General features: G+C 42.1%; 1 protein-coding gene across 6 annotated transcripts in view; it reads left to right on the top strand.

The window, feature by feature from the left end:
* Nucleotides 1-659: 659 nt before the first annotated feature.
* The window catches only part of ENAH (ENAH actin regulator), a 97,520-nt gene continuing 70,400 nt past the window's right edge, over nt 660-27,779 (top strand). Inside the window, exon 1 of one of the 6 annotated variants that reach the window (XM_068153556.1) lies at nt 660-999. In XM_068153556.1, coding sequence (XP_068009657.1) covers nt 995-999 — 5 coding nt within the window. In that variant the 5' untranslated portion in view covers nt 660-994. The remainder of the gene's footprint in view (nt 1,000-27,779) is intronic. The other 5 variants (XM_068153557.1, XM_068153558.1, XM_068153559.1 and 2 more) reach the window with 5 other exon arrangements.

Here is a 27,779-nt window from a genome sequence, read left to right as displayed (position 1 = left end):
TATGCATATTCGAGTGTCACTATGCCGAGTGCCGGTTACTGGGGTGGACAGCCCCCGAAGCAGTGAGCAGAGGGGCCGGGATCACGGAGAGCAAAGTGTCTGCTGCAGCAGCTGTTCACCACTGGCCATGGCAAACCCCGGACGGCGAGAGGCGTCAGTCGAGACGCGGCGCCCGGGGTGCCCAGCCCGTACCGCCGCTCCCAGGCGTCTCCCGGGTGCCAGGTCACGGCACGGGCCGGCCTGCACCGCCAGCGCTCCCAGCAAGGCCCGCCTTCGTTCCGCTTCCCCCGGCCCGAGGAGAGGGCCGGCATCAGGGGCGAGCCGCGGCGCCCTATCCCGCAGACCCGCATAACAATGGCAAGGGGCTGTTGCAGAAGAAGTTGCCGTGAGCAACCGGAGGGCGGGCCGAGGCGTCTCCTGGGGAACCGCTGCCTCACCTGAAGACGGACCGTCCACCCGTCCGCCAGTCGGTTGGTCGGTCCGTCCCCCCGACCGCCCTCGCGCGGGGCCGCCGAGCCCCATTCACCCGCACGAGCAGGAGCGCAGCGGTGGGCGCGGCCTCCGCGGCCCGCCCCTTCCTCCCGCCTCCCCACCCCCCCTAACCGACCGCGTCCCCTCCGCGCCGCCGCGCCGCGCCCCCCCGGCACTCGCCGCCGCTCCCTCAACCCCGCCGGTGTCTCCGGCCTCCCCCACGCTCCCCCCGCCCGCCCCATTCTCTTCCTCCTCCTCCCCCCTGTCCTTCCCGCGCGTTGGTTCGCTCTTCCCCGCCCCTTTACCCCACCTCTCTCGTCCCCTCCCACCCCCCGGCTCCCCGCGGTGGTCTGGCCCGGCCCGGCGGCGGAGGGAGCGGCGGAGACGGGTGGGGAGGCATTGGCGGCTGGGGGTCTCGCTGCCCGTTGACGCGTCAGCCCCTGCAGAGCGGCGAGGAACGGAGCCGGGGAGAGAGCGCAGCGAGTGAGGGAGCGCGAGCGGCTCCCCGACCCCAGGCAGCACCATGAGGTGAGGGGCCGGCCCCGGAGCGGGCGGGCGGGCTGTGGGGAGGGGTGGGGGGGAAAGGCTCCGTGTCTCCCGTTAGAGGCCGTGAGCGGAGGTGCGGGGGGGGTTGCTGCTCGGGCGGCGGAGCCGGGGTGGTGGGGGGGAAGGCCGGGCTGAGGGGAGCCCCGCGGTGGGGGAGGGGCCCATTGTTAGTGGCTGTGGGGGAGGGGCCGCCCCGCCGTCCCCGTCCCCCGCGGCGGCGAAGTTGCGCTCGGGGGGCGGCAGCGGGGCCCGGGCCGTGGGGGGGGCGGCCCCGCTCCAGCGCCTCCCCCCGGGCCGGCCGCGGTGGTGTGCGCTGGCAGGGCGGGAGCCCCGGTGGCCCGGCTCCTTTCTTTCTTTCTCAGTGGTGTGTTTTTTTTCTCCCCCTTTCCCTCCGCCTCAGCCGGCGCATGTTGCATTGCAGCAGCAGCTGGGCTTTTCCCTGTGTAATCAATAAAGAGGCACCGGGGAGGGGGCTGTCGGGGGGATCCCCTTCTCGATAGTCGGGAAAGTGCCGCGTTTGGAGGTTTCGGATGTAAACACAGAGGTGGACGCGGTTGGGGGCCGGGGTAGGAGGGTGGGAAGAAGAGAGGGAGGTGGGTGCCTGCCTGCCCGCTTTGCCTTCCCGCCGGGGACTCCCGCTCCCTGCCGGCTCATTCATTTGAAGGCGATTTTTCTGCTTCCCTGGCCCGTCCCCCCGCACCCCCCCCCGGCTCTTTTTAGTGCCTGTTTCCATAATCTTCTTTCTGGGATTGGTGCAGGACCTGGTGAGAAATGCGGCTCCGTAGTCTGAGCGCTGCTGTGGCTGTTTGGGGACCTTGTGTTCCCCGTAGGCCTGTCCCTCACCTAAACAAGCCAGTTACTCTTTAATTTGTTTTTTTATTTCCCTCCCCGAAGATATTGTGTGCCTTGCAATTGGATTCGAACCTCCTTGGTTTTGAAGATGATTGTTAAGTCGTGTAGGTCCTTTGGAGTGTAGCTTGGCAAAATTTAGATGATGAAAATCATTAAATTCCACTGCTGCGTATAACTGATGAGCCATTAGAATTCTCTGTAAATTGCAGTAAAACCCTAATTGCCTTTTTTTTTTTTTTTCAAACTTAAGAGTTGTTCCCCTTCACCTGGTGTGTGCTGCACTTTGAATGGAAAGGGCAGCACTGCAGCGGGACGCATGGGAGCAGTCTCCCTGCTGTTTGGTTTAGAGTTGTGTTCCTCTATTTCCCCCTGGTTTTCTTTGTTAACCGTTGGTTATGTCCTGCGTTATTTTAAACTTTGTTTTGTCTCGTGATAATTTATTTTCACTTACTCATGTTGCTCATGTGGAGGTCAGATTCCCTGCAAATAAAAAGTTACGACTTCAGAAAACTCACAGTTCATATCCAGATCCTTTAAACAGAGGTGGTTTGGGCTCTTTTATTGCCTTGGCAGTCTTTAACACAATGAGGGCTGTTAATCTAGCAAGGGTTGGCATAAATATGTTGTGAAGCCCCTTGTATATTTAGGTTTCTTACTGGCAAAAAGTACTTGAGTTGTGTGGGTGATGGTGAGCAAAGTAAGCTGTACCAGCAAGGCTACTCTTTTGCTGATGTAACTGTATGTGTGCTAGGACTTCTGCCAGCTTGGAGGGAGCACAAATATTTCTCTTAACCAGCATAGCAGGAAAGTGTCTAGGTCGAACCTACCCTTAGGTTGCTTATTTAGATGTTTGAATAGCTGACTTGAAGCAGTTAGTAAATATAGGCAAATTAATATATTACAGGTCTGAAGCTTTCTACCTGCTTGTGAGCACAGAGCATTAAGCTGGCTAAGAGGGAAATGTAGGTGCAAGTTGGTCTGCATGACCATTGGGTATTTCAAAGAAATCTGACTTCAAGCACATTTGGTTCCAAGCCTTTTGGAAAAAAAAAAAAAAAAAAGCAGCAAGCTGTACCAATTAAACTACACAGGCTAAGAAAATGATGTGGTTAAAGAAGTATTTTCTCTCTATAGAGGCACTATTAAATTGACTCAGTTTTGTTTAATTGGTCCAACTGCAGTACAATGGCAAGCTTTCACTGCACGCTCTCTCTTTGGGCTTGTTTAGACTATGGTTGACGTTGTATTTCTGAAACATGTTTAAACAATATCTTCGTGCTGTGTTTTGTTCAGGCAGTGTCTTTTAATGTGTGTTTGCTGGTCAAGGCAAGTTGTGATGCCGGAGGAGTGACAAGGTGGATGGGACAAGTGCTTCATATCTAGCGTTTCATATATATAGTTCCTCTGTTTGCAGGTGGTGTTAAATCATAACAAAACATAAACACATAGTAAAACCATATTTTTGACACAGTATTGATGGTCTGCTGGAAGGCATGAACTGTGTTCTGCAGGTACGTATGCAATTGGTGCTCCTAAGAATACAGAAAGCAGTAACTACTAGAAATCGTTTTGAGGTGATTGGGAAGAGCCCTCAGTTTCTCTTCTGTCCTTTAGCACATACCTGTATGAGAGCCTATTTTTCACCCATTGTGAACCTGAACTGATTCTGATAATTTTGTGTTGACATCATGGAATCACAGAATGGTTTGGGTTGGAAGGGACCTTAAAGATCATCTAGTTTCAAGCCCTGCGCAGGAACATCTTTCACTAGATCAGGTTGCTCAAGGCCCTGTCTAACCTGGCCTTGAACACTTCCAGGGAGGGGGCGTCCACATGCACAAGATCTCACATCTTGTCTGGGTGGATAGCTGGTCAGTCACCAAAGAGCAGATTGGTTTTCCTTATGTCAAATAAAGCTAAATTTCATTGTAAAAAAACAACTTCATGTAATAAAATAATCAGCAATTCAGGAGGACACAAACATCAGTGGTATGCAGGAATTCTTGCAAAAGTCTGTGTTGTGTTTGAATTAAAATTATATGCTCTTTGAGTAGCATCTGTTAGGGGTTTTAGGTTGCTGGTAAACTTTGAATATTCAATATCCCAGTTAAATGGTCTAGCCTAAGTATGAAGTTACTTGGTTCAAGGAACCAGCTTGAATAGGGCTTGTGTGTCTCTCTCTCTCCCCACTTTAGGTAAACAGTTGATTCCCATGAACACCTGTTGCTCTTATTGTCTCGTGGTTAGCTGACTACTGCTGTTAATAGAGTTTCCTGAATACACTTATTTCATAATAGGTATCCAGGAATAGGCATATTTAGTGAGGTTTCCATTTACTAGCTGATTGGAATGTGGTAGGAGAAAAAAGTAGCTAAGGTCTTAGGTAGCAGCATGATTTGGTGCCCCTGCTCTGGTGATAACAGAACTTCCCATTGTATTCATATGAGAAGAACGTGTCTGAACGTATTTTTATGGAAAGATGTTGAAATTTTTATTACAGAAGCTGATAAACTTGCTAGAACTGGGATTCTTCAATGAAGGCTAACTGAATTTTATCTTTTTAATTATTTTTTAGAATCTAGCTCATTTCATATGTTACCTCCAATAAAAATAAATGAGCTTTCCAAGATGCTGACTTTTTTAAAATCAAACTGTACAGCCTTCTCTTGGGATTACTACTTCCATTTCTTTGTGTGGGAAAGAATTGTTTTTCATTAGTGTGCTAGTCAGAAAGCAGACTGCTTAGTCTGGTTTCATTACCCAAGTTGCAGGAACTGGGGGAAAGAAACTTTTTTGGTTTGTTTGTTTGGGTTTTAATTTTAAATTCTAACATTTCTGGAGCCCAGTATATTAATTTGTGCTTATGATGAGCTACTGTGTGCAGATCATCTGTGTGAATGTTCATTCTGTGTGGAGATGGGAACGACAGCTAAGATTTTTGCCTCATTAGAAAGTCATGTCATGCCCTCACTTGTGTTTTCAAGGTAAAAAGACAGCTAAATTTGTGCTCTAAACCCTGCTAAAATGTCTACTTACATACGTTCAGCAGCTTTTCTGCTCAAGTATGATACTGTAGGACGTAATTCATGTCATCATTAAGGGGTCAGTGTATTTTGTGCCTGTGTTAGTAAGCCTTCATTATATTTTGAATATTGTGCTCAGAAATCCAATGCCATATTCATTGTTGGGTTTTTTTTCCTCCTTTTTAGATCTTTAATACATGAGTGGAAGCCCACAGCAGAAATAACAAAACATGTACCTTCATTAGGACTAGGGATTCCTGAAGGAACCCACACACGTTTCCTAGGGTTTCCAGAGAAGTGGGTATGCAAGAGCATTGTATTCTTAGTGAGCATTGTGTTATTAGTGACAGTTCAGTCTTCTGCACTTATTTAAGGTAGTAAAATACCAGGGAAGAGAAGCCATGAATTGCAATGGTGGCATTAAGTTCTTGTGTACAATGATATCTAGGGTGACGCTTTGGAATTGTGCCTTCAGTTATAATCCTCTCGATAGCAATACAAATAACATATTTGAAGTAGAAAGCTTAATTTAGTTGAGAAATATTTGACAAAAAGTTGGAAGTGCAAGCAGGCAGTTAAATAAGGCTGGATACACATAACTGCAGCCAGTACTGTTCCTAAAATTGCTCCCATCTCAAGAGTAAAATTGATGGTGTAGGCAGGTTGGGTTATTTCCTTTTATTTTTTTTTCTCCAGGTGGATAAAAAAATTCAGGTTCCTTTCCTTGTTCTTAAGTAAACTAACAGATGGACTGACTCATCTGTCTGATAGAAGTGCAGTCTTTAGCTAGCACTTTATTTGTGACAGTTGCAAATAGTTTCTGGACGAGTTGTTTCTGCCCACCTGATATGGAATCTGACAGCTGTTTTGCCCCTGAGATCTCTGGATGGATTAGTGAATTATTTTGATAGTAAAACTAAAGGTCTTTGAAAGATAACTGTGTGAATGGAGGGTGCAGGAGTCAGAATACTTTTATTTTTTTCATTAAGAAAAAGCTCTTTATGACCATCTTAGCAATTACATTGTCAGGCTCTAAGAATTAGAAGCAGTCTGGGAGTGTGTTTAGTTCAGGAATGCTCTCTGGAAGGGTATGTACAAGGGTTTTTTTGATTCTAATTTGGGCCTTAATGTTGCTTGTTGTTGGAGGTCAGAAAACAAGACTGAGTTAGTGTCCTGCTTTGACCACAACAGTGTAAAAGTCTTTTTTTTTTTTTTCTTCACTTCCATAAAAAGGAGAGGAATTCTTCTTCCAGCACCTGTTTTGGTGGAGGCTTTGCTAGCACACTTAGGCCCTTAGTGACGTATCTCAGCACTGCCTTAGGCATGTGATTGGAAATACTTTGTAATGAGGACTGCTTCTTGCCATGCCAGTGCATTTCATGCAGAACTCTTAGAGGCAGGTTATTGAACCACTGGGTAGAGTAATTTGCTTTCATTACTAGAGAGCAAATGTATATTTTTAAACAGATGATATTCCCTTCTTTACATTGACCTTTATATAGAATTGTTGTTGACAGTTCAGGCATGCTTCCACTTAGCAGTGTAGAAATACATCTGCCAGCTCTCTAAACATCCAGACGTGTTTAGGTTTTAAGAGTGCTGCAGTGGTGAGAGAAAGCAGAAGAAACATGCTTTTATGTTTGATTAAAAACAAAACAAAAAAAAGACTTTTGGTAGTAGCTAAAACTAAATGTAGTGGAGACAGAAGTCACACAAACCTTGTTGAACAGCTTCAGTGTATTTTAGTAATTTTTGATGCTGCCTACCTCACTGCCCCACCCCTGCTTTTCCCTGCCAGTCCTTATGAATTTTGTAAAACTACCTTGTGTTCTTGGGCTGTTGACATCTCTCTTGGGATTAAGAGGGGAGCAAAGCCACTTTAGTATCTGTCAGTATTTAAATCTGCCAGATAGAGCCAGTGTTATGTCCCTACTGTCCTTCCCCTGCCCTAGGTTCCCATGTGTTCTCACAAACCTGGAAAAGGATGAGGTTTGTATGTAGCTGATTTTTTTGTTGGTGTTAAATAACATACAGAATATTTCCCCCCCCACCTTTCCCAGAAATGGCTGCCTTACCTTATTTTAACTTCTAAATTTTCTAACCTAAGAAATAAAAACATTTATCTAAATAACTGGTGCTGAAGTAGTTTTGCCTTGGTTTAAAGTGCTCTGTGCCACTATAGGTTTTGGAGGACAACGGTTGAGTTTTATTCCAGACTCCAAATTAATTGTTCTAATAATTAATAAACCTCTGCCCTACTGTCACTTGTTACAAGTCTCTTTCACTGTAGCTGCCTTTAAGTTAATGGAACAGACTTTTTTTTTCTTCTCTAATTTGTTGGATTTGTACTTAAAATTGAACACAGTGAAGCTTTGCTGGAAAACTTTTTACTGGGTTCTTGAATACATTTGCAAAGCCCATTTTTTGAAAACTGCAATTGGCTGCTGTGGATGAAGTTGAACAGACTTTACAGCTTCAGAGTAAACATTGTTGTCTGCAATAGATAGTGTGACCAGACTGACAAAACAGTGAAACCTAATCCAAGTGAACCTAATTATGGCAGAGATAATAAAATAAAAGTGGTGAATGACAGCACTGTCAGTCCTGAAGCTCAGTATTTGCAGGTGTAGGTCTAACCACTGAACAAAATTACTTAAGAGCAGGTATAGTTTGGTTGTAGTTAGGTACTGCATTAGCAGAAATACAGAATCTTTTGGAAATTGTTTAGAGGTACTTTTTTTTTCTAGTTCAGAATACTGCTTTGACAGAAGTCTCTTGAGTATTGTCAGTCAAGCAGACACTATTATATTGTAATTTAACTTTACCCACTGATGTAGTTAGTTGAATCATTGGCCATTGGATGATTGAATGATTGGCCATTGGAATGGGCTGCCCAGGGAGGTGGTGGAGTCACCATCACTGGAGGTGTTTAGGAAGAGACTGGATGAGGTGCTTGGTGCCATAGTTTAGCTGATTAGATCGTGTTGGATGATAGGTTGGACTCAGTGATCTCAAAGGTCTTTTCCAACCTGGTCTCTTCCAACCTATTCTAATCACTCTGGTGTGAAGTAGCTGATGCTTTGTCTCCATTTGGTATGTATATAACATAAACACATTTTGAACACAGGGCTGCCTTCCTTGTCAGCTATGAACCATCAGATCTGAAACTGGGAATGGAGACATTAGTCACTGTGTATAGTAGTCACTACTTTGGGTTAGAGCCTACTATTTGAGGGGCAAGTGATGACATGAAAGACCTACCCAATTCAATGTTCTTCTGATCAAGAGAAAGCTGAGAAGGTAGATTCGTCTTAGAAAGCTTGCAGGGAATCCATGCCTAATCCTGAGTAGAAGGAAGAGCTGATGAATGGCTAGAGCACTTGAGTAGTAAGTTGTTGCTAATAAACTTAGGCACAAGTTGAATCTAGCACTTCAGCTCTTTCTTCATAGAACTGTAGAATTGTTTGGGCTGAAAAAAGACCTTTAAGATCATGGAGTCTAACCATGTCAGTGTTATTTGTTGGAGAGTAATTGAGAATGAGATTTTGTGGCATTTCAGTGGTCTCTGGGTTTTTAGCTATGGGGTAGGAATTCAGTAGTGTGTTTGAGATGAAAATTTTGACTCGAGATAGAGGAATAAGACTAAAGTATTTATATATATATACACACACACACAAAGTGTATTAAAGAAAAAGTGCACTTTAAGGTTCTTGGGCTGTCATCTCAAGGGTTGTAGTAACACCATTGTTCTGGTTTCCACAAGGCAGCGTGATGAGTCTGGTAGCCTTTAGCCTAGTGATCAGCTCATTTTACTGCATCATGTATGAATCATTATCAAAATTATTGCTGCTGAATTGTACACCTGACCTTACAACTAAGTAGTGAGGTGAAGAAATCTGGGCTGCTGGGTTCAGTGACTTAATTTTGTATTTTGGTAATGTCTTTTGAGTAGTCCTCATAAAGTCTGGAAGACCAGTGCCTCTCAGCCTTCTTGGTTTGGCATCCTATAAAGGCAGCTTTAAAACTAAGGGATATTCCTGTATACTTTTTATTTGCTGAACATTTTTTATTCACTGGTAGGGACAGTTCTATGTTCCTGTAATTGCCACCCTTTCCTACAGTAGCTAAATCCACAAATGGATGGCAATAAAATAAAAACAGAGGTTGCCTTGCAGGTTATGAATGCTGTTGCTGTAGCTGTGTCGCTCTAAGGATATAAACAAGACAAAGGTTTTATAAGGAGAGGCAATATCTTTTATTAGATCAGCTGCTGCAGTGGTGGGGAACAGGACAGGGGCAAGCTTTCAAACATTCAAGTGCTGAGTTCATGAGAAAGTTATTCAATTCTTTGGAGACACCATGTGGAGATTTTGTACTGTGTGGATTGTTGCAGGCGTGTTGCAGATCCAGGTAAATGTTGCTGTGTGTTTTGTGTGCTGTTTTTTATTTTCATATGTAGTTGATAGTTTTGGTGTTCTGACCTAGTAGCATTATTTGGTATAATTTGTATTTCAAAGAAAAAGGAGTCAGGGGCTGTAGGATACTATTGAAATTGCCATTTGTTTTTGCACTGATCTGCAAAGATGGTGTATACCTAAAGTGGAGATTGCACTGCAGAGAAAAAAGTCAAAAGGTAAACCCAAAAATACTTTTCTATTGTTGCTGTTCCCATGTAAAATATGAGACTGTATTTTCCTTTGAAGCATCTTAACTCTAAGAATCACTGGGAAAAAACAATGCTTGGGGTGGCTTGTTTGAGGAGCCCATCTGCATTACTTTTATGGGGATGTGGACTTGGTCACATGGCTGACTTGTGTCAGGTAAATACTAAGGTGAAGGTGAAAGTGGATTGCATTGCAAGGGTTGCATCTTTAGACATGACTAATGCTTAACAATACTTAATAGTAGGATTTTATTTTTGTCCTGTTGAAATCCCTAGTTAGTCATCAGAGGATAGAAGAGCATACAGTTAAGCCAATTCTGAATGCTCTGAGTATTTTACCTTCAGTTCATGTATATCCTTTTCTTCAGGCAGGTGAGTGCAAATCAAGCTCTCCTCTTCCAGTCTTCCCTGCCCCCAAAACATAAAGAAAACTGTTACTACATACTGTAAACCTCTGTGTGCTGTCTGTGCATGAAGGTACTCGCTTGTTTAGGATTGCCAGTACTTGATGCACAGTGAATAAAGAGGGAAAGAAGTGGCTGTATGGTATGAGAAATCTTTTGCTGTTTTTGTTTTGGGAACTGATAGTGTGTTTGTTAGTGTTATGCTTTGTCTTATCTAGTCCATATATATAGTAAGTGCTTCATAACTTTTTTTGCCCTTAACTTGTTCTTCTGAGTAAAATATGCATATTTCCTAAGTGGTGTTAGGATGAAGATTGAGCTTTTAGTGCACTTCCTAGGGATGCTTTCAGGTGTGGTGATGTATATAGTGGCAGCCTCAGCATTCAGCATGCATATATTTAAAATCTTGCAATTCCCCCCCGAATTGATCTGAGCTCCTTGTCTTCAAGTATGCCTGCAGTCAGGGTGGGTGTAGGGAGAGGACTCGCCCTGAAGTCCAATTGTTAAGATACTTTGGCTCTAATCCTCAAGAATTTTACCATGGGTTTTTCTGGGAATGGGGAGGGTGTTTTAAAAAACCCCAAAACACAGCAACAACAAAAACCTACAAACAAACACCAACAACAAAAAAAAACCCAACCAAACAAACCTTTCCCCCACAAACTAACAACAGCAACAAAACCAACACAAAGAAACAAAAAGCAGAGAGAGGAATTTGTCCTCTTTGGTGCTGCATATTTTCATATAACATATGATATATCAATATGGCAATTTCCCAACCAGTTCAGTGACTGGGAGGGAGGATGTTTAAAAAAAGGAGGAGGGTAGGAATGGGGAGGGTGTTAATAAAAACAAAACAAAACAACAAACCAACACCAAAACAGAAAGAAGCAAAAAACCAGAGAGGAATCTCCCTGATTTTGGTGCTGCATTTTTTTCATGTAACGTGATGAATCAATGTGCCAATTCCTCAACCAGTTAAGTGACCATAATTTTCCTGGTTTTTGGGGAAGAGGGAGAGATTTTATGCATTTCTTGCTATCTTACAAAAAACCTTTTTGTCCTGTGAAAAGGACCACGGCTTGGATGCCTACACATAGTTTATCATCAAAATTCCTAACAGGTCTTAAATGCAAAGTAGTTGGGGCTGATGCTTATTTTAATTTCATTTATTGATTGATTGTAAACCAAAATCAGCCCCCCAAAGAAGCAGGCCACACAAACATAACAAAGCAAACTTCTTTAGGCTTCTCTTCCAGAATCTGAGAGCTTTGTTACTTATTTATTTGTTGTTTTTTTTTTTTGGTGGTTTTTACGTACTGTGACAAAATTCTGATCTAAAATGATGAAAGCATTTCACACTTAAGAAAACTGTATGCATCTAAGAACTTTCTTCCTGGACATTTGCTGTAGAATTAAAATGTTGCTGGCCATAGGCACTGTAGCAATGGATTTTTCTCTCAGGAGCACCTTGCCCTACAAACATTTAAATGCACAGAACCATTTCGGTGTAAACCAAAGTGTTGGATGTAGCATCTTTGGTTAGGTTGGCGTCTAGGGTAATGTTAGTGCCAAGGATGTGCAGTTTCTCAGGAAGGCTGGGGTTAATTGTAGCTTGGCAAGTGAAAAAAAAAAAAAGGGGGGGGGGAGTTCCATATTGTTTTTCTGCAGTAGATTCCTGTTGCTATGCAACAGACAGAATGTCACTTAGTACAGGATATATTAAATTTGTATTCCTGGCACATACCTCTGCACGTTCATTTTATACTTTCACAGGAGGGGATGGTTGTGACTTCCTGTAGGACTGTAGTATGAAGTAGATATTTGAGCTTCTATTCTGGTGCTTGCTTGGAGCTGTGGTGACGTCAGCGTGCTTGCAGAGCCTTTCTTTGTTTTCGGGTGGATGGGACACCTGTGCAACACAATCAGGCTTCCAACCAGACAAAAAAGGGTGGTGTTGATCTTCCCCGAGGTGGGATGGTATTGCCAAGCAACATATTAAGACTTCAAAAGGGAGAAATTTCATGTATGGGAAAAAAACATAAAATAATCTTGGGCTATGAATTCTGAAAACCTTTGAATGTGATACAGAGAAAGTTAATGCAGATGTCTCTGTATGATTCTTTACAGCAAAAAATCCAGTTAATTTTTAATGATTGGAATTAACTTTGATATTTGAATGGATTGATACCTCCCCTCCCTACTTCTCTGCTCCCTTCAGTGCTAAACCAAACCAATCTCAGCATCCAAACATTTTTTATGCGCTGTAGATGGATTCTGGAATAATATTCAGGGCATGTTTGGGAAAATTATCTTCTGGGGCTCTGGAGCCAGTAATTAAGTAATGGACAAATGACACAACATCTGGTAAGGCATTATTTTATAATCTAATTAGACTTCCGTAGTGGAAGAGAAGGTAAAAATAATATTTGAATGCTGGAAGGATGTTAATTTGATCTTTGCTTCAAAGGCTGTCATGCAATATAGGTGACTGAAATACAGAAACTTGAAAGCTGTGGATTTTCAATACTGTGCTTTTAGGAATGAAATGCATCTGTTGCTTGATGTGCCATCAAGTTTATCCTGTATCATAATCTATTTTATTTTAAGCAGCTCTCTCTGAATTTTGCTGTGGATTTTGAAAGCCAATTTACAAAATCTGAGCTGAAATTAAGTTAGATATTGAAATTAGCAGGTCAAATCCTACCACTTTTTCTGCTCTTAGAATTGAAATATGCTGCCATCTTACACTTCTTTTAAATTGTCAGTCTGCAGCAGATTTCTAGGTAGCTTAGGTTTTTAATGTTATTGTGAATTTGCTTGTGTGTGTGACTTCTTAATAAAGCAGAAGTGAAAAGGAAGAATCAAATGGAATTAGGAAACATTCAAAACATCTCTTGGTACTGTTCTCTTGCTCGTATTGCAAAGGGGATGACTCCAATATGCAAGGCATCATTAAATGAGCAAGCAGCCTTTAATAATAGCATTTTCTTTCTTGTAGTCTGCTGCTTAATGCAGAGTTCAATGTCAGAGCATTCCATGCCTGTTTTCCCAAGCAGATCTGAAAACCCTTTCTTTGTGTACACAAAGAGAAGCTCATGCAACCTAAAAAGAAAAAAATAAAAAAAGAACCTTAAGGCATTTTGTATTTGGTGAGATCAAACCTTGAGCTTTGTTAGAGAGAAATGATATAAAGACGTGGATGGGGCTGCTTAGGGTTCTTTTTTGCCTTCTGCTTTGGGAAGATGAATCTTTGCTTCTGTTGCAGAACTGTGTGGCAAGAATGAGAATTGTGCCTGTGCCTTTCAATGCAGTAGTGACTCGTTTTAATAGTATCTTTTGGTCCAGGAGACAGTGGGAATTTGAAACAGCTTCCTCCCCTTGAGGAGTGGGGCACAATGTAATCTCATTGTGAAGCTAACAGTTTTATCTGTACTGCTAATGAAATGGACTTAGTGTGTAGAATGTGGCAGTTCTGGAATAGGCACAGGAAATTGGGAAATTTGAGATGTGAGTTCTAAGTAGTGTGTTGGTAGACTTAGATAAATCTTAAAGGATCTCAAAACAGAAAATGGACATTCTAAAACCACTCTGGTTATAGAACAAGGAATATTTCAAAGTGAAATGCTTTAAAATACTTCTCAGTTTATTATTTTCAGCTGTCTAAACTACTCCCTCCACTTTTAACTGGTTGGACCCCAAGTCCAGCTGTAACATTGCAGGGGTAGTCTCTTGATTCCCCTTACCATGTAACACCCTTTCCTTTTTCCTCAGTCTGGTAACATTTATGCTTTTGCTGATATCACCCAGGGCTAAAGAATAGCTCCACAGACGTTTTTGCAAGCGTAACTTTAGGATGGAGACATAGACAATTGAGAGCAAAAATTAACAGCTAGGAACAAACACTGTTTTAAACATATCTTTTCTCTCTCTCTCTCTCTCTCTTTTTGTTCTTTTATACTTTGAGGGGCTTGTGCTGTTGTCCTTCATAATATACTGGGGTAACAGTTAAAAATGAGCAAAACCATGTGGCAGATAGAGCAGCAATCCCTTTGCATGTTAATGGTTGCCAGATGAAAGTAGCCAGTGTATGGGTAGTGCATACTATTTTAATTATTATATATTTTGTTTAAGCTCAGATGCTGTGCTGCTATAAATAGGGCTGTTGCAAAACAGTCAGACTTTCTTACCCATCATCTTCCCCCTTCCCCCCAAAATTGAAATTACACTGGGGCAAATCCTGTGGATGTGATACAAGTAGTCCAAAGTTCTGTTTGGCTGTTGAAAAGAAATCACAGAATCATGGAATGCTAGGGGTTGCATGGGACTTCCAGAGATCAAATGCAATTCCTATGTCCAAAGCAGGTCACACAGGGACACATCCAGATGGGTTTTGATGTTTTCTAGAGAGGGAGACTACACCACCTCTCTGGGCAGCCTGTTCCAGTGCTCCAGCACCTTCATGGTAGAAAACATCTCTGCTCATGTTGAGATGGAGTTTCCTGTGATTGAGTTTGTCAGTTCCCCCTCATCTGATCGTTGGGAATTACTGAGAAGAGACTGGCTCCATCCTCCTGACAGCCACCCTTCAGATATTTGGAGACATTGATAAGGCCTCCTCTCAGCTTTCTCTTTTCCAGACTAAGCAACCCCAAGCCACTCAGTCTTTCCTTGTGAGATTGATGCTTCACTCCCTAAATAATCCTTGTAGCCTCTGTTCAAAACTCTCTGGTATATCTCTGTCCCTCTTGAATTGAGGAGCTCAGAACTGGATGTAGTATTCCAGATGTGGTTTAACTAGGGCTGACTAGAGGAGGAGGAGTACCTCCCTCGACCTGGTAGACACGCTTTTCTTGATGCATCCAAGTATACTGTTGGTGGTCTTGGTTACAAGGGCACATTGCTGTCCCATGGATAACTTCCTATCAACCAGAACTCCAAGGTCCTTCTCTGTGGAGCTACTCTCCAGCAGGTCAACCACTAACCTGTACTGGTGCATGGTATTGTTTCTCTCCAGGTGCAGGACTCTACATTACTCTTGTTGAACCTCATTAGGTGGTTCTTTGCCAGCTGACCAGCCTGTCCAGGTGTCTGGATGTATTGTGTGCTCAGTCACACTGGCCTAGCAACTCTTGATTGTTAGTTAATACCTGTACTACTACTGCTTTTCCAGCATTATATAAAAAGGATGTTGAAGCATCTGAATGATGATCTGCTCTTTTCCCTTCCCTACAGTAGAGGCCAGGTTCTGGTTTGAAGAAAGAATTCTGGATTGTGGTTTGAAGGCTGCTTTTTGTTGTTTTAGGCTTTCCCTGTTGCAGGGGTTGGAGAGCCTCTGATGAATGAGCTAGGGAACTGCTTGAAGATGATGATGATTTCATGTGTTTTCTGCAAGAACTGGCTGCTTTTTATTTTTCAGGGAAGTTTTGTCCTTTGGTGCTGGTTGACTTATTCAGAGTTGTCAGGATTGTTCATTAGCTAGGTCCTGACTTGTTTTCTTACTGACTGACTTAAGACTGTGAGCCTGATCTGTCAAAACACTAAATTAGTCAGCATATACCTAGGTCCTCTTGGATTAAATGATCAACATCAGAAGACTTCATACACCAGTTACTGTGCTTCACTTATCCACTGAAGGAAACAACTCCCCATCTGTTTTCCCTGTAATTTTCATTTTTGATTAATTTCTTAAAAACAACAGTCTGCAAGTTTGAAGCTCTCAGATGCTTCATTTTACGACACTGTGCTTGAACTGTGACTAACTTTCAAATTTGGTATTTAAAACAAGTTTTGATTAATGTGCCAGAAACTTCATGACACAATGAATAATGAGGACACCTACTTAGATGTTCATTTACTCCTTAGTCCATCTATCCTTAGTTGGAGAAAAAAGGTTGAAGGAGTGAGGGCAATAAGTATATAACTAATATTTTAAAATGGTTTTGCAACCATAAGTCACTCCTCCCTCTTGTGTATGCAAGCAGACAGAAATTTAGTTGTTCTTAACTCTTGTACTTTGTTTTAACTGAACAGCTATTTTGTAAGGCTCTTATGATGTAATTTCTCATATTCTTTAAAAATTCAAATAATAAGCCAAACATGATATGCCATGATATTTGAAATAAGCATAGATTTGGAACAGCTAGAGTCTTAAGAAGCATTTGCTGCCTGAAGTCAGTGTACCGCTTGGTGGTTCATGTCCTCCTGGTAGAGCAGGCACATGAAGGAAACTCAAACTGTGATTACAACTGTGTGCTTCCTAGAGAGGAGGAACGCTGCAAGTCCAGGAATCATAGAGCCATAGAATGCAGTGGGTGGGAAGGGACATCTAGAGGTCATCTTGTCCAACCCTTCTGCAGTAAGTAGGGACATCTTTAATTAGAATAGAATAGAATTAACCAGGTTGGAAAAGACTTTTGAGCTCATTGAGTCCAACCTATCATCCAACGCTATCTAATCAACTAAACCATGGCACCAAGCACCCCATCCAGTCTCTTCCTAAACACCTCCAGTGATGGTGACTCCACCACCTCCCTGGGCAGCCCATTGCTCAGAGCTTCATCAAGCCTGACCTTGAATGTCTTCAGGGACAGGGCCTTGATCACCTAGCTGGGCAACCTGATCCAGTGTTCCATCATCCTCATAGTAAGGAACTTACTTTTGGGATTGAAGTCACAGATTTAATGAATCTTTCATTGTGGACTGTTCTTTAGACCTCTTCTTGGTCTACATCACTTGGAAACCAAGGTTGGTTGTTGTCTAATCTGCAATGTACTGATTCTCATCTGCTCATGTTCAGATTCTTACCCTGTCATTCTTTCTGCTTGCATTTTCTGGACTTCTGTCCAGAAAGATTACCCTTCCATGTCTTCATGGTTCTGCTGCAGCACAGGCACTGCAAAACTGCACTTAATATATTTGTAGCATAAATAGCTGCTGTCTGAATATGGCTTTCAAAACTGATTTTTGCTCTCCTTACAGTAATTTTGGTGTCATCTTTTTACAGAAATGCCTTGTAAATTCTGTCAAGAACCAAGCTGTACTATAGCATCTACAGAACCTCAGAAGACCTAGAGGAAATTTAAACTTATCTGACTTTATTAGTCCCTAACTAATGTTGAAGATGTATTTGGTAGCTGTTGGTAGGTTTTTACTACAACTCAATGCTGCTTCTTTTTTCATAGGATTCAAGTTTAATGTAAGATCTTGAGAAACTTGACAACTTGTTTCCCCATTCAGAACCTTGCATCTGCTGTGAGAAGTAACCACTGGGCTGCAGGTTTCTGTAGATCTGGTCAAGTTTCCTTCATGGTCTCAGGTTATGAAAATACAGCTAGCTGAAAATACAGTCTGGTAGTCTCAGAAAATTTTGCTGAGTCTCTCCTCAGCTTGGAATGGAAGTGTAAGCACAACAACTGCAGTCTTCTGAAAACTGAGGCTTGTAGCTATGGCATTCAAGGTTCTCTGTTGTGGCTGAAGCTTGCAAATTTTTACACAGTTGAAAACATGAACTTTGTAAAAAGCAGTGTGGAGCAATCTGTTGCTAGCATCATGAAAGTACTGCAGAGAAAAGACTGAAGGTGAAGAGTGAGAACAGCATGAGATGCCTTGAATGTTACACCATGGAATTGTGTCAAGAATAATACAATCATTAAGGTTGGAAAAGACATAAAAGATCATCACATCCAGCCTTCTACCTAATACCTCCATGACCACTGAACTGTGTCCTGAAGTGCCACAAGTACTGTGTCTAGTTCTGGGCCCCTCAATTTAAGGAGGACATTGAGACACTTGAATGTGTCCAGAGAAGGGCAGCGAGGCTGGGGAGAGGCCTCAAGCACAGCCCTGTGAGGAGAGGCTGAGGGAGCTGGGGTTGTTTATCCTGGAGAAGAAGAGGCTCAGGGGAGACTTTATTGCCCTCTACAGCTACCTGAAAGGGAGGTTGTAGCCAGGAGGGGGTTGGCCTCTTCTCCCAGGCAACCAGCACCAGAATGAGAGGACACAGTCTCAAGCTGTGCCAGGGGAAGTTTAGGCTTGAGGTGAGGAGAAAGTTCTTCCCATAAAGAGAGATTGGCCATTGGAATGGACTGCTCAGGGAGGTGGTAGAGTCACCATCACTGGAGGTGTTTAAAAGGAGACTGGATGAGGCACTTGGTGCCATGGTTTAGTTGATTAGAGAGTGTTGGGTGATAGGTTGGACTTGATGATCTCAAAGGTGTTTTCCAACCTGGTTAATTCTGTATTATGTATCATAAAACCATATAATGGCTTGGGTTGGAAGAGACAAAGGTCATCTAGTTCCAACCCCCCTGCCATGGGCAGGAGCACATTCCACTAGACCAGGTTGCTCCAGACCTGGTCCAACCTGGCCTTGAGCACCTCCAGGGAGGGGCCATCCATGACCTCCTTTGTCAACCTGTTCCAGTGTCTCCCCACCCTCACTGTAAAGAACTTCTTTCTAATATCCAGTCTAAATCTGCCCTTTTCCAGCTTCAATCCATTCCCCCTCACCCTATCACTGCAAAAAAGTCCCTCCCCAGCTTTCTTCTACTTCAGGTACCTTTGGGTACTCACAGTCATTTACCTTCAAGGAGGTCTAGTGCATTGGAGAACATGGTGTGACTTACACTCTGTGGTCCTCCTACAGTATAAACTAATTTGTCTTAGAGAAAAATGTTTTACTTGAAAATAATTCCCTGACTGAAGCTGCTTGATTTGTGCTGTGAGAGTTAATTTCACTGAGATGTAATTAGCAGCAGTGGTGGCTTCTACATCTAGCAAAAAACACTACCTGAAAGGATAGGCACAGTTTGCCTTCTTTGTGCTTGACTTCTGTGTGTTTCACAACAGCCTCCAAGTGTTGGAAATACTGCTGCACAGCGTTACCAAATACTAATTTTCTGTGTAGCTAGTTGGTATACTTAGGGAATAAGCTCTTAAACCGGTAATCATAGAGTGCTTCTAGAAACTAGCTGAATTTTCATTTAAAAATTGCCAGTATGACATCTTCTGTCTGGAAAATGGCTCAAAATCATGGAAACTGTTCATTTTGCTTTCCTTTCATGTTGCAACAAGCTACTGTTTGTAGTTAAAGGAACTCCAGGAAAAGACTGTAATGTATTGTACACTGCTGAATATCTTTAGGCTTAAGTGAATTAGTTCATGCTGTTTGTCTCCATATAGGCTGTTAGCCTTAAAACACTTCACAGACAATACAGAACAAATCAGAAGGGGAGTGGGAATGAGGAGACTGCACAGTCTTCTTATCCAACTCTAGCAAGTGTTTGCACTTGCTGCACTGAGTAAAATCCAGAAGTGTGAAGTAAGTGACCAGTTTTCCTTTCAAAAAATGAGTGCTGCTTTTCACTCCCACCTTAATGAGCGTGGCCAGGAAAGGCACAAATGAAAACCTGAAACAGCTACTTGCATTTGAAACCTTTGCCAGTGGAGTTCTTAATGAAACAAATGCTTTGTCTGTTCTCTTGGCAGTCAGCATCTTTCTGTTAGCTCAGCTTGCCAAGTGTGCTTTTCAGATGATTACTGTGGAGTTACAGATACCTGAAGATGGGATGAACAGGAGAATATCCACAAGGCCATCTTGATAGCTTGGGTTTGTTGCCCAGAGGTTGTGGAGCTGTTACCAAGAAAAAATAAATAGAGGTAGAGAGGACTTGACTGGTAGTGGAGTTTCCAAACTCATGTTAGTACATATAGCTGTTTTCCTTCCTGTGTTTTACCTAAATAACTGAACTCAGTCTAGGGCTTTGGAACTTAATTATGCTTGGTCAAAAGAAGTGTTGTTTATGAAGCTTATCTGATCTGTGTTTTGTCTAAACTTCAGTAAATCCCGATTAGCACTGTCTAGCACTTGCTAAAATTGTTGTTTCTTTTGAGCTTTGTGGGAATTAGAAGCAGAATCATTTTTTTTTTCCTCCCTAAAATTATATATCTGCTTTTTTAAAACTGTCAATCTTGCCTTAATTTTGAAGTTAATTGAATGTTGCTGCTGTTATGAAAAATTACTTTTCATTTTCCTAATTTGAAGTATTTTTCAAAAGGCTGGGTTAGTCTTACAAAGATCTTTATTTTTTGCCTGTGCCTGGCATTAACTGGACAAACCAGCTGAACTGCCAATCCTAAGTTTAGCTTGCATTTCTGCAATTGTTTTTTAATGCCTTCTTTGCAAAGCAGGTTCTTGTCTAAAATGGGAGGTTTTGTGTTTCTACCTTTAGAATGTATTCATCTACAGTTTAGGCAAGGCTTGGGCAGCTCAGACGACTTGAGTGTCTCTTGGCTTAAGCTCATCTTCAGAGATTCTAATTTTAAAAGCAGTTTTATGTGTCTGAAGGCTACAGAAACCCCAAGACTTCCCTTAGTATTTCCCCATTTGGAGAGAACTTCAGTGACAGCCTGCCTACTCTGTGTGACCATGGTGAAAAATGCTGGGATTATTTGCAGCTCTATTTGATCCATGGAATGTGCTGCATCTATTGTTAGCTCTCCAGCTGAAGCAAGAGTAGGAGTTGTTTTTCTCTTTTGACATTGTCTAGCCAGACCTGCTGCACTGCTGTATCGGGCTTGAGTACTTAAAGGTGCTAGTGTTGGCAGACTTCCCATCTTCTTTAGTAGCTGTGGGGGAGCTGAGATGTGGGAGACCATAGCTTAGGTGGTTGGCTTGGCTTTTAAATTCTTAAGAAGACTGCAGGCAGTATATCTCTAGAAGACTACAAAGTTCACTGGGTTCAGCTTTCCTGTTCTTCTTGGAGTCTCTTGGAAGTATGAGTGCTCTTCCTGGAGAATTCCTTACCGTGGGAGATGAAACGCTGTGTGTGTTTGTGTGTGTGTGATAGTAATGAGGACAAGGCTGTTCACATCTAGCCTGTAAATACAACAGCATCACTAACCCACATATGCCTGCTGCTTTGCTGTTGCAGTAGAGTGTGTCATTGCTTGCTCCCCCCTCCTCTTCAGTGTAAAACCGAGATACTCAACTCTTCATTTTCATCATGGAGTGCACAGAGCTGCTCCTTGTCTCAGACTCAGTCACTCTGCCCTCAAAAATGTGTTGTCTTTTTAAGTTTCTTATCTGATGACATGCTGTTAGAGGGGCACCTAACAGTGCTTTCCTGATGTTTGCCTGATAACCAGAGGGCTGGGGCTTTAGGGACTTCGTTTAGGTTGATCGGTTTGTTAGGAAACACTAGATAAGAATATACCAAAAGCAGTGTAGCAGGAGATTATGAAATCATGCAAATACATTTGAAAGCTGCTCTACCTAAAGTTTAAGGTCAGATTGAAAGAAAGCAAGCTGGCAAAGGTTTCTCCGGTGTTGATTTCTGGGCAGTATGGCTGTTTAAACAAACTGGAACTTCCTTCTGACTACTTAAAACAATAGAAAATGACTCTTAATCTACAAAACTTTGCTTCCTATCTTAGATTTAACTCTCTTGATAACAAAACAAAGAAAACAGGATGTATAACTTAAGATAAATTTTGGAGTTGGAGTTTCCCTGTCTGTGGAAGGAGCTAGGTTTTGTGTGAAGTAGAGAGATTTCAGTAATAGAGTAGCATTAAAAATGAGAGAAGGGTCATTTTGGGGCAGAGCAGTTGTTTGTCTGGACCCATGCTCTGTCCTGAAGAGCAGCAATAGGAGAAATCTACTGGGAAGAAACTACCTGCAGCCACTTAGCCATCCCTTTTCTTCCTCCTCTTCTAGCACCCTGGAATCCACTGTCTGCTTTGAGATGTTTTGGAGCATACCTGTTGATTCTATTTTTTTAAAATAGAACCTTTTCTTTATGAATTCTTTTAATCCCAATCCCTTTTTAGCTTGCTGATTTTTATCTCCATAACTTCCTGTAGCAACAATGTCAAGAAATTCACTGCCTTTGTATGTTAACTTCTTTTAACCTTTAGGGTGGTAGGGATTGATGTAAAGTCTGTTCAAATGTGGCAACTGGCTTCACTTTTCTCCTTTGTTGAGAGCTGTTCTTCTGTTAAGCAGTCTGTTCTATGGTATGCAGTATAGTGAATATATGTCTCTTTGCAAGTGAACACACCCTCAAGCTGCTCCAGGGGAGGTTTAGGCTGGATGTTAGGAGGAAGTTCTTCACAAAAAAGAGAGATTGGCCATTGGAATGTGCTGCCCAGGGAGGTGATGGAGTCACCATCACTGGAGGTGTTTAGGAAGAGACTGGATGAGGCACTTGGTGCCATGGTTTAGTTGATTAGATAGTGTTGGGTGATAGGCTGGACTCAATCTTGAAGGTCTTTTCCAACCTGGTCTATTCTATTCTATCTGAAAGGGAGGAGCAGCTGTGTTACTTGTGTAACTGCAAGGCTGAAAGGGTGTTGTTAATTTTCTTCAGGGTGGGTTAATTGGATATGCAGATGATGTAGTTTTAGACTATCCAAATAGCAGCCTCAAATTTATTCCTTGTAGCAAATAAAGGTCTACATGAATAAAGGGAGATCTTTCTAAACATTTTGACAGGATACTTTAGCAATTTCTCTAGCAGTTTTGTAGTGTTTTTATGAAAATGTTCCTGTAGAAGTGTTCTTTTGTGTCTGTGGCACAGAGGCTGTACATGTTGCATAATTTTTGTCTGGAGGGAAGAGCTTAAAACTTGTACAGCTCCTGTATATTATGCAAGAACAGGACTTTTCGGCAGATATTGCTTCAGGCCACTCTCCTGCTGTTGTACCTCCTTTGTTCTCCTTTGTTACTCATAGTGCAGGTCAGTATAGTTTTGCTTCTTTGTCTTTTTTTCTCCCTCCTTTTAAAATACCTAGGTAGCTGTGTGTAGAGCAAAAAGCAGAAAAGCAAAAGCAGAAATCCTGTGACACAGAGGAATATTCAATTTACAAGCATAGTATAAGTAAAGCTGAAATAAATGCTAACATTAGGTCTTTCAATTCACAGAACCCTTGTATGTCAGGAGCAAAGACAGTAGATTTTTATCACATGGCAGTATCAGTTGACTCTTCCACATTCCTTTCCTCTGTCTCCTTGTTATCAGAGCTGTAAAACTAAACCAGAGAAAAGATGGTGACCTCAGAAGATGGTTATGGTGGCAACACTCCATATAGCATGACTTCAATGGAAGTATTTTATTTGGCACTTGAGGTTTTCAGTGTATTTATTGCCTGGAAATCCTCCCCACCCCCCCTATCTTTAATGACTCTCTATCTAGTTAAAGTCTAGTGAAATGCTTGAAAGGACTTCTCTGAAGTTGTATGCTGGCTCTTACATTTTTGTTGCATATATTTTTGGATTGGCATAGTTTGTGTATCATTACTGTTAGGATTACTCTGGGAACTGTAAATCTTAATCTGATGTTAGTGAAAGTTTGGTGTTTGGTTTCTGTCTGTATCCTCCAATATCATGAACTTCCTTGATGGAAGGCGGCAATTTTCTGGGCTTTGGATATTGAAGAGCTGAACAGTCTACTGTTGAAGCACAGGCAAGAAGCTGATGAATAATTCTTCCTCATTTGTTCCAGAGAATTTGAAATGCTGTTTGCAAAAGTTCACATCTAGTGGACACGCACACAAAGTATATTTCTTTACGACAAAAGTCTTAGTTTTTGCACTGACAGTGGCTGGCTGTAACAGCTGAAAGTAGCTGTAAGAAAGAAAACGTAGTTGTGTTCTGTTTCATTCTAAATTTAATTAAGTTTCTGTGTCAGGACCAAAAGCTGTCTTAATTTACACATGTATAGCTCCTGTTGAAAGAAGTACAGGTTATGTAATTTAAATTTAGGCCAAACTAGGTTCTTCTGGGGGTTTTAGAAGAGTGAATAATGCAGAAAAGGCCTTATTTGTGTGTTAGAACCACAGAGGGGTATCCCCTAATGAAAAAACATGCTGATCTCCATCCGATACCTTTCTAACTTGTGAACTCCATTGTAAGCTGGGTAACTTTTTTTAATACATAAAATCTTTGCCTGTTGTTTCCTTTTAAAACTGTTGTAAACTAGATGAATTATCTCTTTGAACAACTTAAGATGCCAAATATTGTGTTTATTTTGGTTTTCTGCAGTATTTTTGCAAACAGCTGCAAAAATTAAGAGTGTACTTGGGTGTTTTGAATGCAGATTCTTTTCACATGCCTTTTTTCCCCCCTCTTCTCCATAGTATCAGATGATAGAATGATAGTAAATCGCCTGAAATTGTGTCGGGGGGGGGGTTAGATTGGATATTTGGAGAAATTTCTTTCCTGCAAGAGTGGTCAGGCATTGGAACAGGCTGCCCAGGGAGGTGGTGGAGTCACTGTCCCTGGAAGTGTTCAAGAAATGTATGGCCATGGCACTTTGGGATGTGGTTTACTGACCATGGTGGTCTTAGCTTGATGGACTCACTGATCTTAGAGGTCTTATCCAACAAAACCAACTCTGATTCTGTGAAATGGAACTTCTGGACTGAAAAAGGTATTCAAGGTTTGGTTGGTTTGGTAGGTTTCTTAAATTAATTGATGAATGTTATAAATGTATGTGTGTGTTTGTTTTTAATAACAATTGTTTTCACAGATGTATACAACACCATAACCTAGATAAAAGTATAAAAAAATACTGCAATAAATCAGAATTCCTGCTAAAAAAAAAGTAGTGACAGCAAATTGGTAATAAAATGCTGTTTATAGCAATTTGCTGTTATAACTGAACCATTTGGTTTGGGTTTTATCCCTGGAATACTCAAAGCTGGTTATTGATGAAGGATGGATGTGATTCTGACTGTTGTTACCCCATAAATCTCGTAATTTCATTTCTTAGCCGCTGTTATTCTGCATTGATTTAGAGAAAACAAACTGTCCTCTGCTCCCAAGTAATTAACAACAGGACAAGAGAGAATGGCCTCAAGCTGCACCAGGGGAAGTTTAGATTGGGACATTAGGAAGGATTGCTTGACTGAAAGTGGTGAGGCATTGAAATAGGTTGCCTAGGGAGGTGGTGGGATCACCATCCTTGGAGGTGTTGAAAAAGCAAGTAGATGTGGCACTTTGGGACGTGCTCTAGTGGTTGTGGAGGTGTTGAGTAGAAGGTTGGACTGGGTGATCTTGGAGGCCTTTTCAAACCTTGTGATTCTGTGATTCAATTAGACTTCAATGTGGACTGCAGCATGTGGGAAGTTAATGCATGTATGCTTCTACAGCTGTGCTAGAGATGCCATAACCCCTGGCAGAGGGGTGAATAGTTACTCAGTTGCCATAGGTGCAGTGCAATTGGCAGGCATGTGCAGATGACTTTCCTTGTGTTTCTAGAGCAACTCAAGAACAGCAGAGTTTTGAGCATTTGGGTAGCCAAGCTGTCAGTGCACTACCCATGAAGAGAAGCTATGTATGCTTGGGGTTTTTGGAAGCATCTGTACCCCAAAACTTCGAAAAGCAGATAAAGAGCCTAGCTGTTTGAGGGGAAAAACTTTCACTTTCTTGTCAGTTGGAACACATACCACTTGAGTATCTGCAGTGGAATGAGTTAACTGGGCATCTTTATAATCTGAAACAAAGGAAACTAAAATGGAAAGGGTCAGTTTTGCTATTTTAAAAATTGCAACTGAGAGCTTGTTCCTACATCATTTAGGGAGTGGTTGTTTCATTTTAAGGAGGAGGACTGCACAGGCTAATGGCTTCTAGAAATGATAAGGACAGGTAACACTTGATGTTTGTTTTTCATAGAATCATAAAGATTGGAAAAGCTACCATGGCCACTAAATTTTATCCCGAAGTACCACATTTACGTGCTTCCTGAACACCTCAGGGATGGCGTCTCCACCACCTCCCTGGACAATCTTCACTCTTCTCCTTTCCCAGTCTCCCATTCCTTGAGAGGGCCATCCCTAAGGATATGTTATAGTGTGGAGTATCTCCTGAAACTTGGAACATTAAATGTCTCCTATGAAGGAAGAGGAATAAGTTGTTTCATTTCTTCCTTGGACGTGGCACTTGGTGCCATGGTTTAGTCATGGGGTCTGTGGTGATAGGTTGGACTTGATGATCCTTGAGGTCTCTTCCAAACTTGGTGATTCTGTAATTCTCCCAGAGAAGTTCTCTGTACATGTCTACAATATGAAATACTTGAAACTTGAATGGGAACATTTCTCTCATAGCTTGTCTGAAATCTTTAGGAGTGCTGCCTTTTTACCTTGAAAGCATACAATTCAGCATATGGGAAGCTCTTACTTAGGACCATTATTATGCAAGTACTGCCCTTTTTGTTTGAGAAGGAGGGGTTGTTTGTCAGCAGCCCTGAAAGTCTTCAGTGTATCTTAAGGAAGTCACTATATCTAAGGGGGCAGAACATTCTGCTTTAACCATAAAGAGCTCATTCTGTAATTTGTTATCCTAAGACACAGAATTAACCAGATGCCAACTCATAATTTAACAGGAACATTGCTAGACACGACTGCATTTGAGGGACTGTTTATCCCTGGCAGATAAGCCAAATACAACTCAATTGGAGAAGGATGAGACAAAAAACCCCAGCAAGTATCCTTCTAAGGATGTAAAGCTGTGTCTCACTTGTGTTGATGAGGTATTCTGAATTCAGTGTGTGTTTTCTGAGAAGACTTTCTTCCGTTTCCCAAACTGCTAACGTAAGTGTGAGTGTTTAGATCCTTGCTTAGTTGATTTCTACATAGAGCTTTGTCACTTGAATGTTAAGGGAAGTTGGAATATTGTGGGCATCCTGGTTTTTTACTTCCACAGATACTGAGAGCTGTGATATGGAGGCACAAATGACAAAGCAGGGTGTTTTGGGCCACCAGCTGGTGCTGTAATTGCAAATTAGCTGAGCTGTAGCTTCACATCCTAATAAAGCTATGCATGCTCCTTGGGTGTTTCTCAGACATGGGACCTGAGCCATGGTCTGGGAACATCTGAGCCAAATTAATCTGGCTGATTGATTCTTACTCCATAGCTTCCAAAAAAAAAAGCAGCCTGCTGATCTGAAAATGATAAAACCAGCACCTACTAAGTGCTGTAATACATTTAGTAACTCTGCTGGATCTTGACCTTACTTTGTATAGAGCCATCATTGGTGTCTCTTGTGGCAGGGTTCATTCCAGCACACAGAAGCATAGGATTGTTTTGGTTGGAACAGACTGTTCAGATTGAGTCCAACCTTCAACCTAAGACCACCGTGGCCATTAAATCATGTCCCAAAGTGCCATGTCTACATGTTTCTTGAACACCTCCAAGAATGGTGACTCCACCTCCCTGGGCAACCAATTCCAATAGGTGAATGATACCTGTGATGGAGGGTGCTGAGATGTCTAAGTCAATGACTTGCATCACTGCCTGGCGTGAAGGGGGGATATACAGTGGGGTTCTATTCTTCTCCTCAGAGGCGTCAGAAAGGGAGGGGTGCTTGTAACTTCTGCCTGGAAGTGTGCTCTTGGCTGTTGCAAGGCTCAAGAGTTGCCTTCACACAGACACTCCTGAAGTACAGAATGGAGAAGCAACAATCAAATAAACTTCTCTGGATGTGTGTGACCTTTTCAGGATCATCTGTGAGATTTCACAGTATTTCTAAATAAGCTGTTGTAGTATTTCATTGCTGCTGCTCTTGGGGGAATTTTCCTGTTGCTCATTCTTGTTTATGGAGGTGGTTGTTAGTACACTCTGGGTTCTTTTCCTCTGTTATTGAATAGTTTGCTCTTTTCATTTGTAACCCCTATGTCTTTTTTTATGCATTTCTGCCTTGCCAGGAGATTTCCCAATTTGTGCACCAAAGCTTACTGCTTTGTGCTCATGTTTTAACAAAGCTTATTGATGTTACTCTTCCTGTATCCTTTAGATTTTTTTTTTTTAACATCTATCTGCAT

Source organism: Melanerpes formicivorus, unplaced genomic scaffold, assembly GCF_026170545.1.
Source record: "Melanerpes formicivorus ecotype bairdi unplaced genomic scaffold, bMelFor1.0.p_v2 SCAF_26, whole genome shotgun sequence".
NCBI classification, from domain to species: Eukaryota; Metazoa; Chordata; class Aves; order Piciformes; family Picidae; genus Melanerpes; species Melanerpes formicivorus.
The sequence above is the reverse complement of the archived record's forward strand: the minus strand, read 5'-3'. Positions and strand labels throughout refer to the sequence as shown.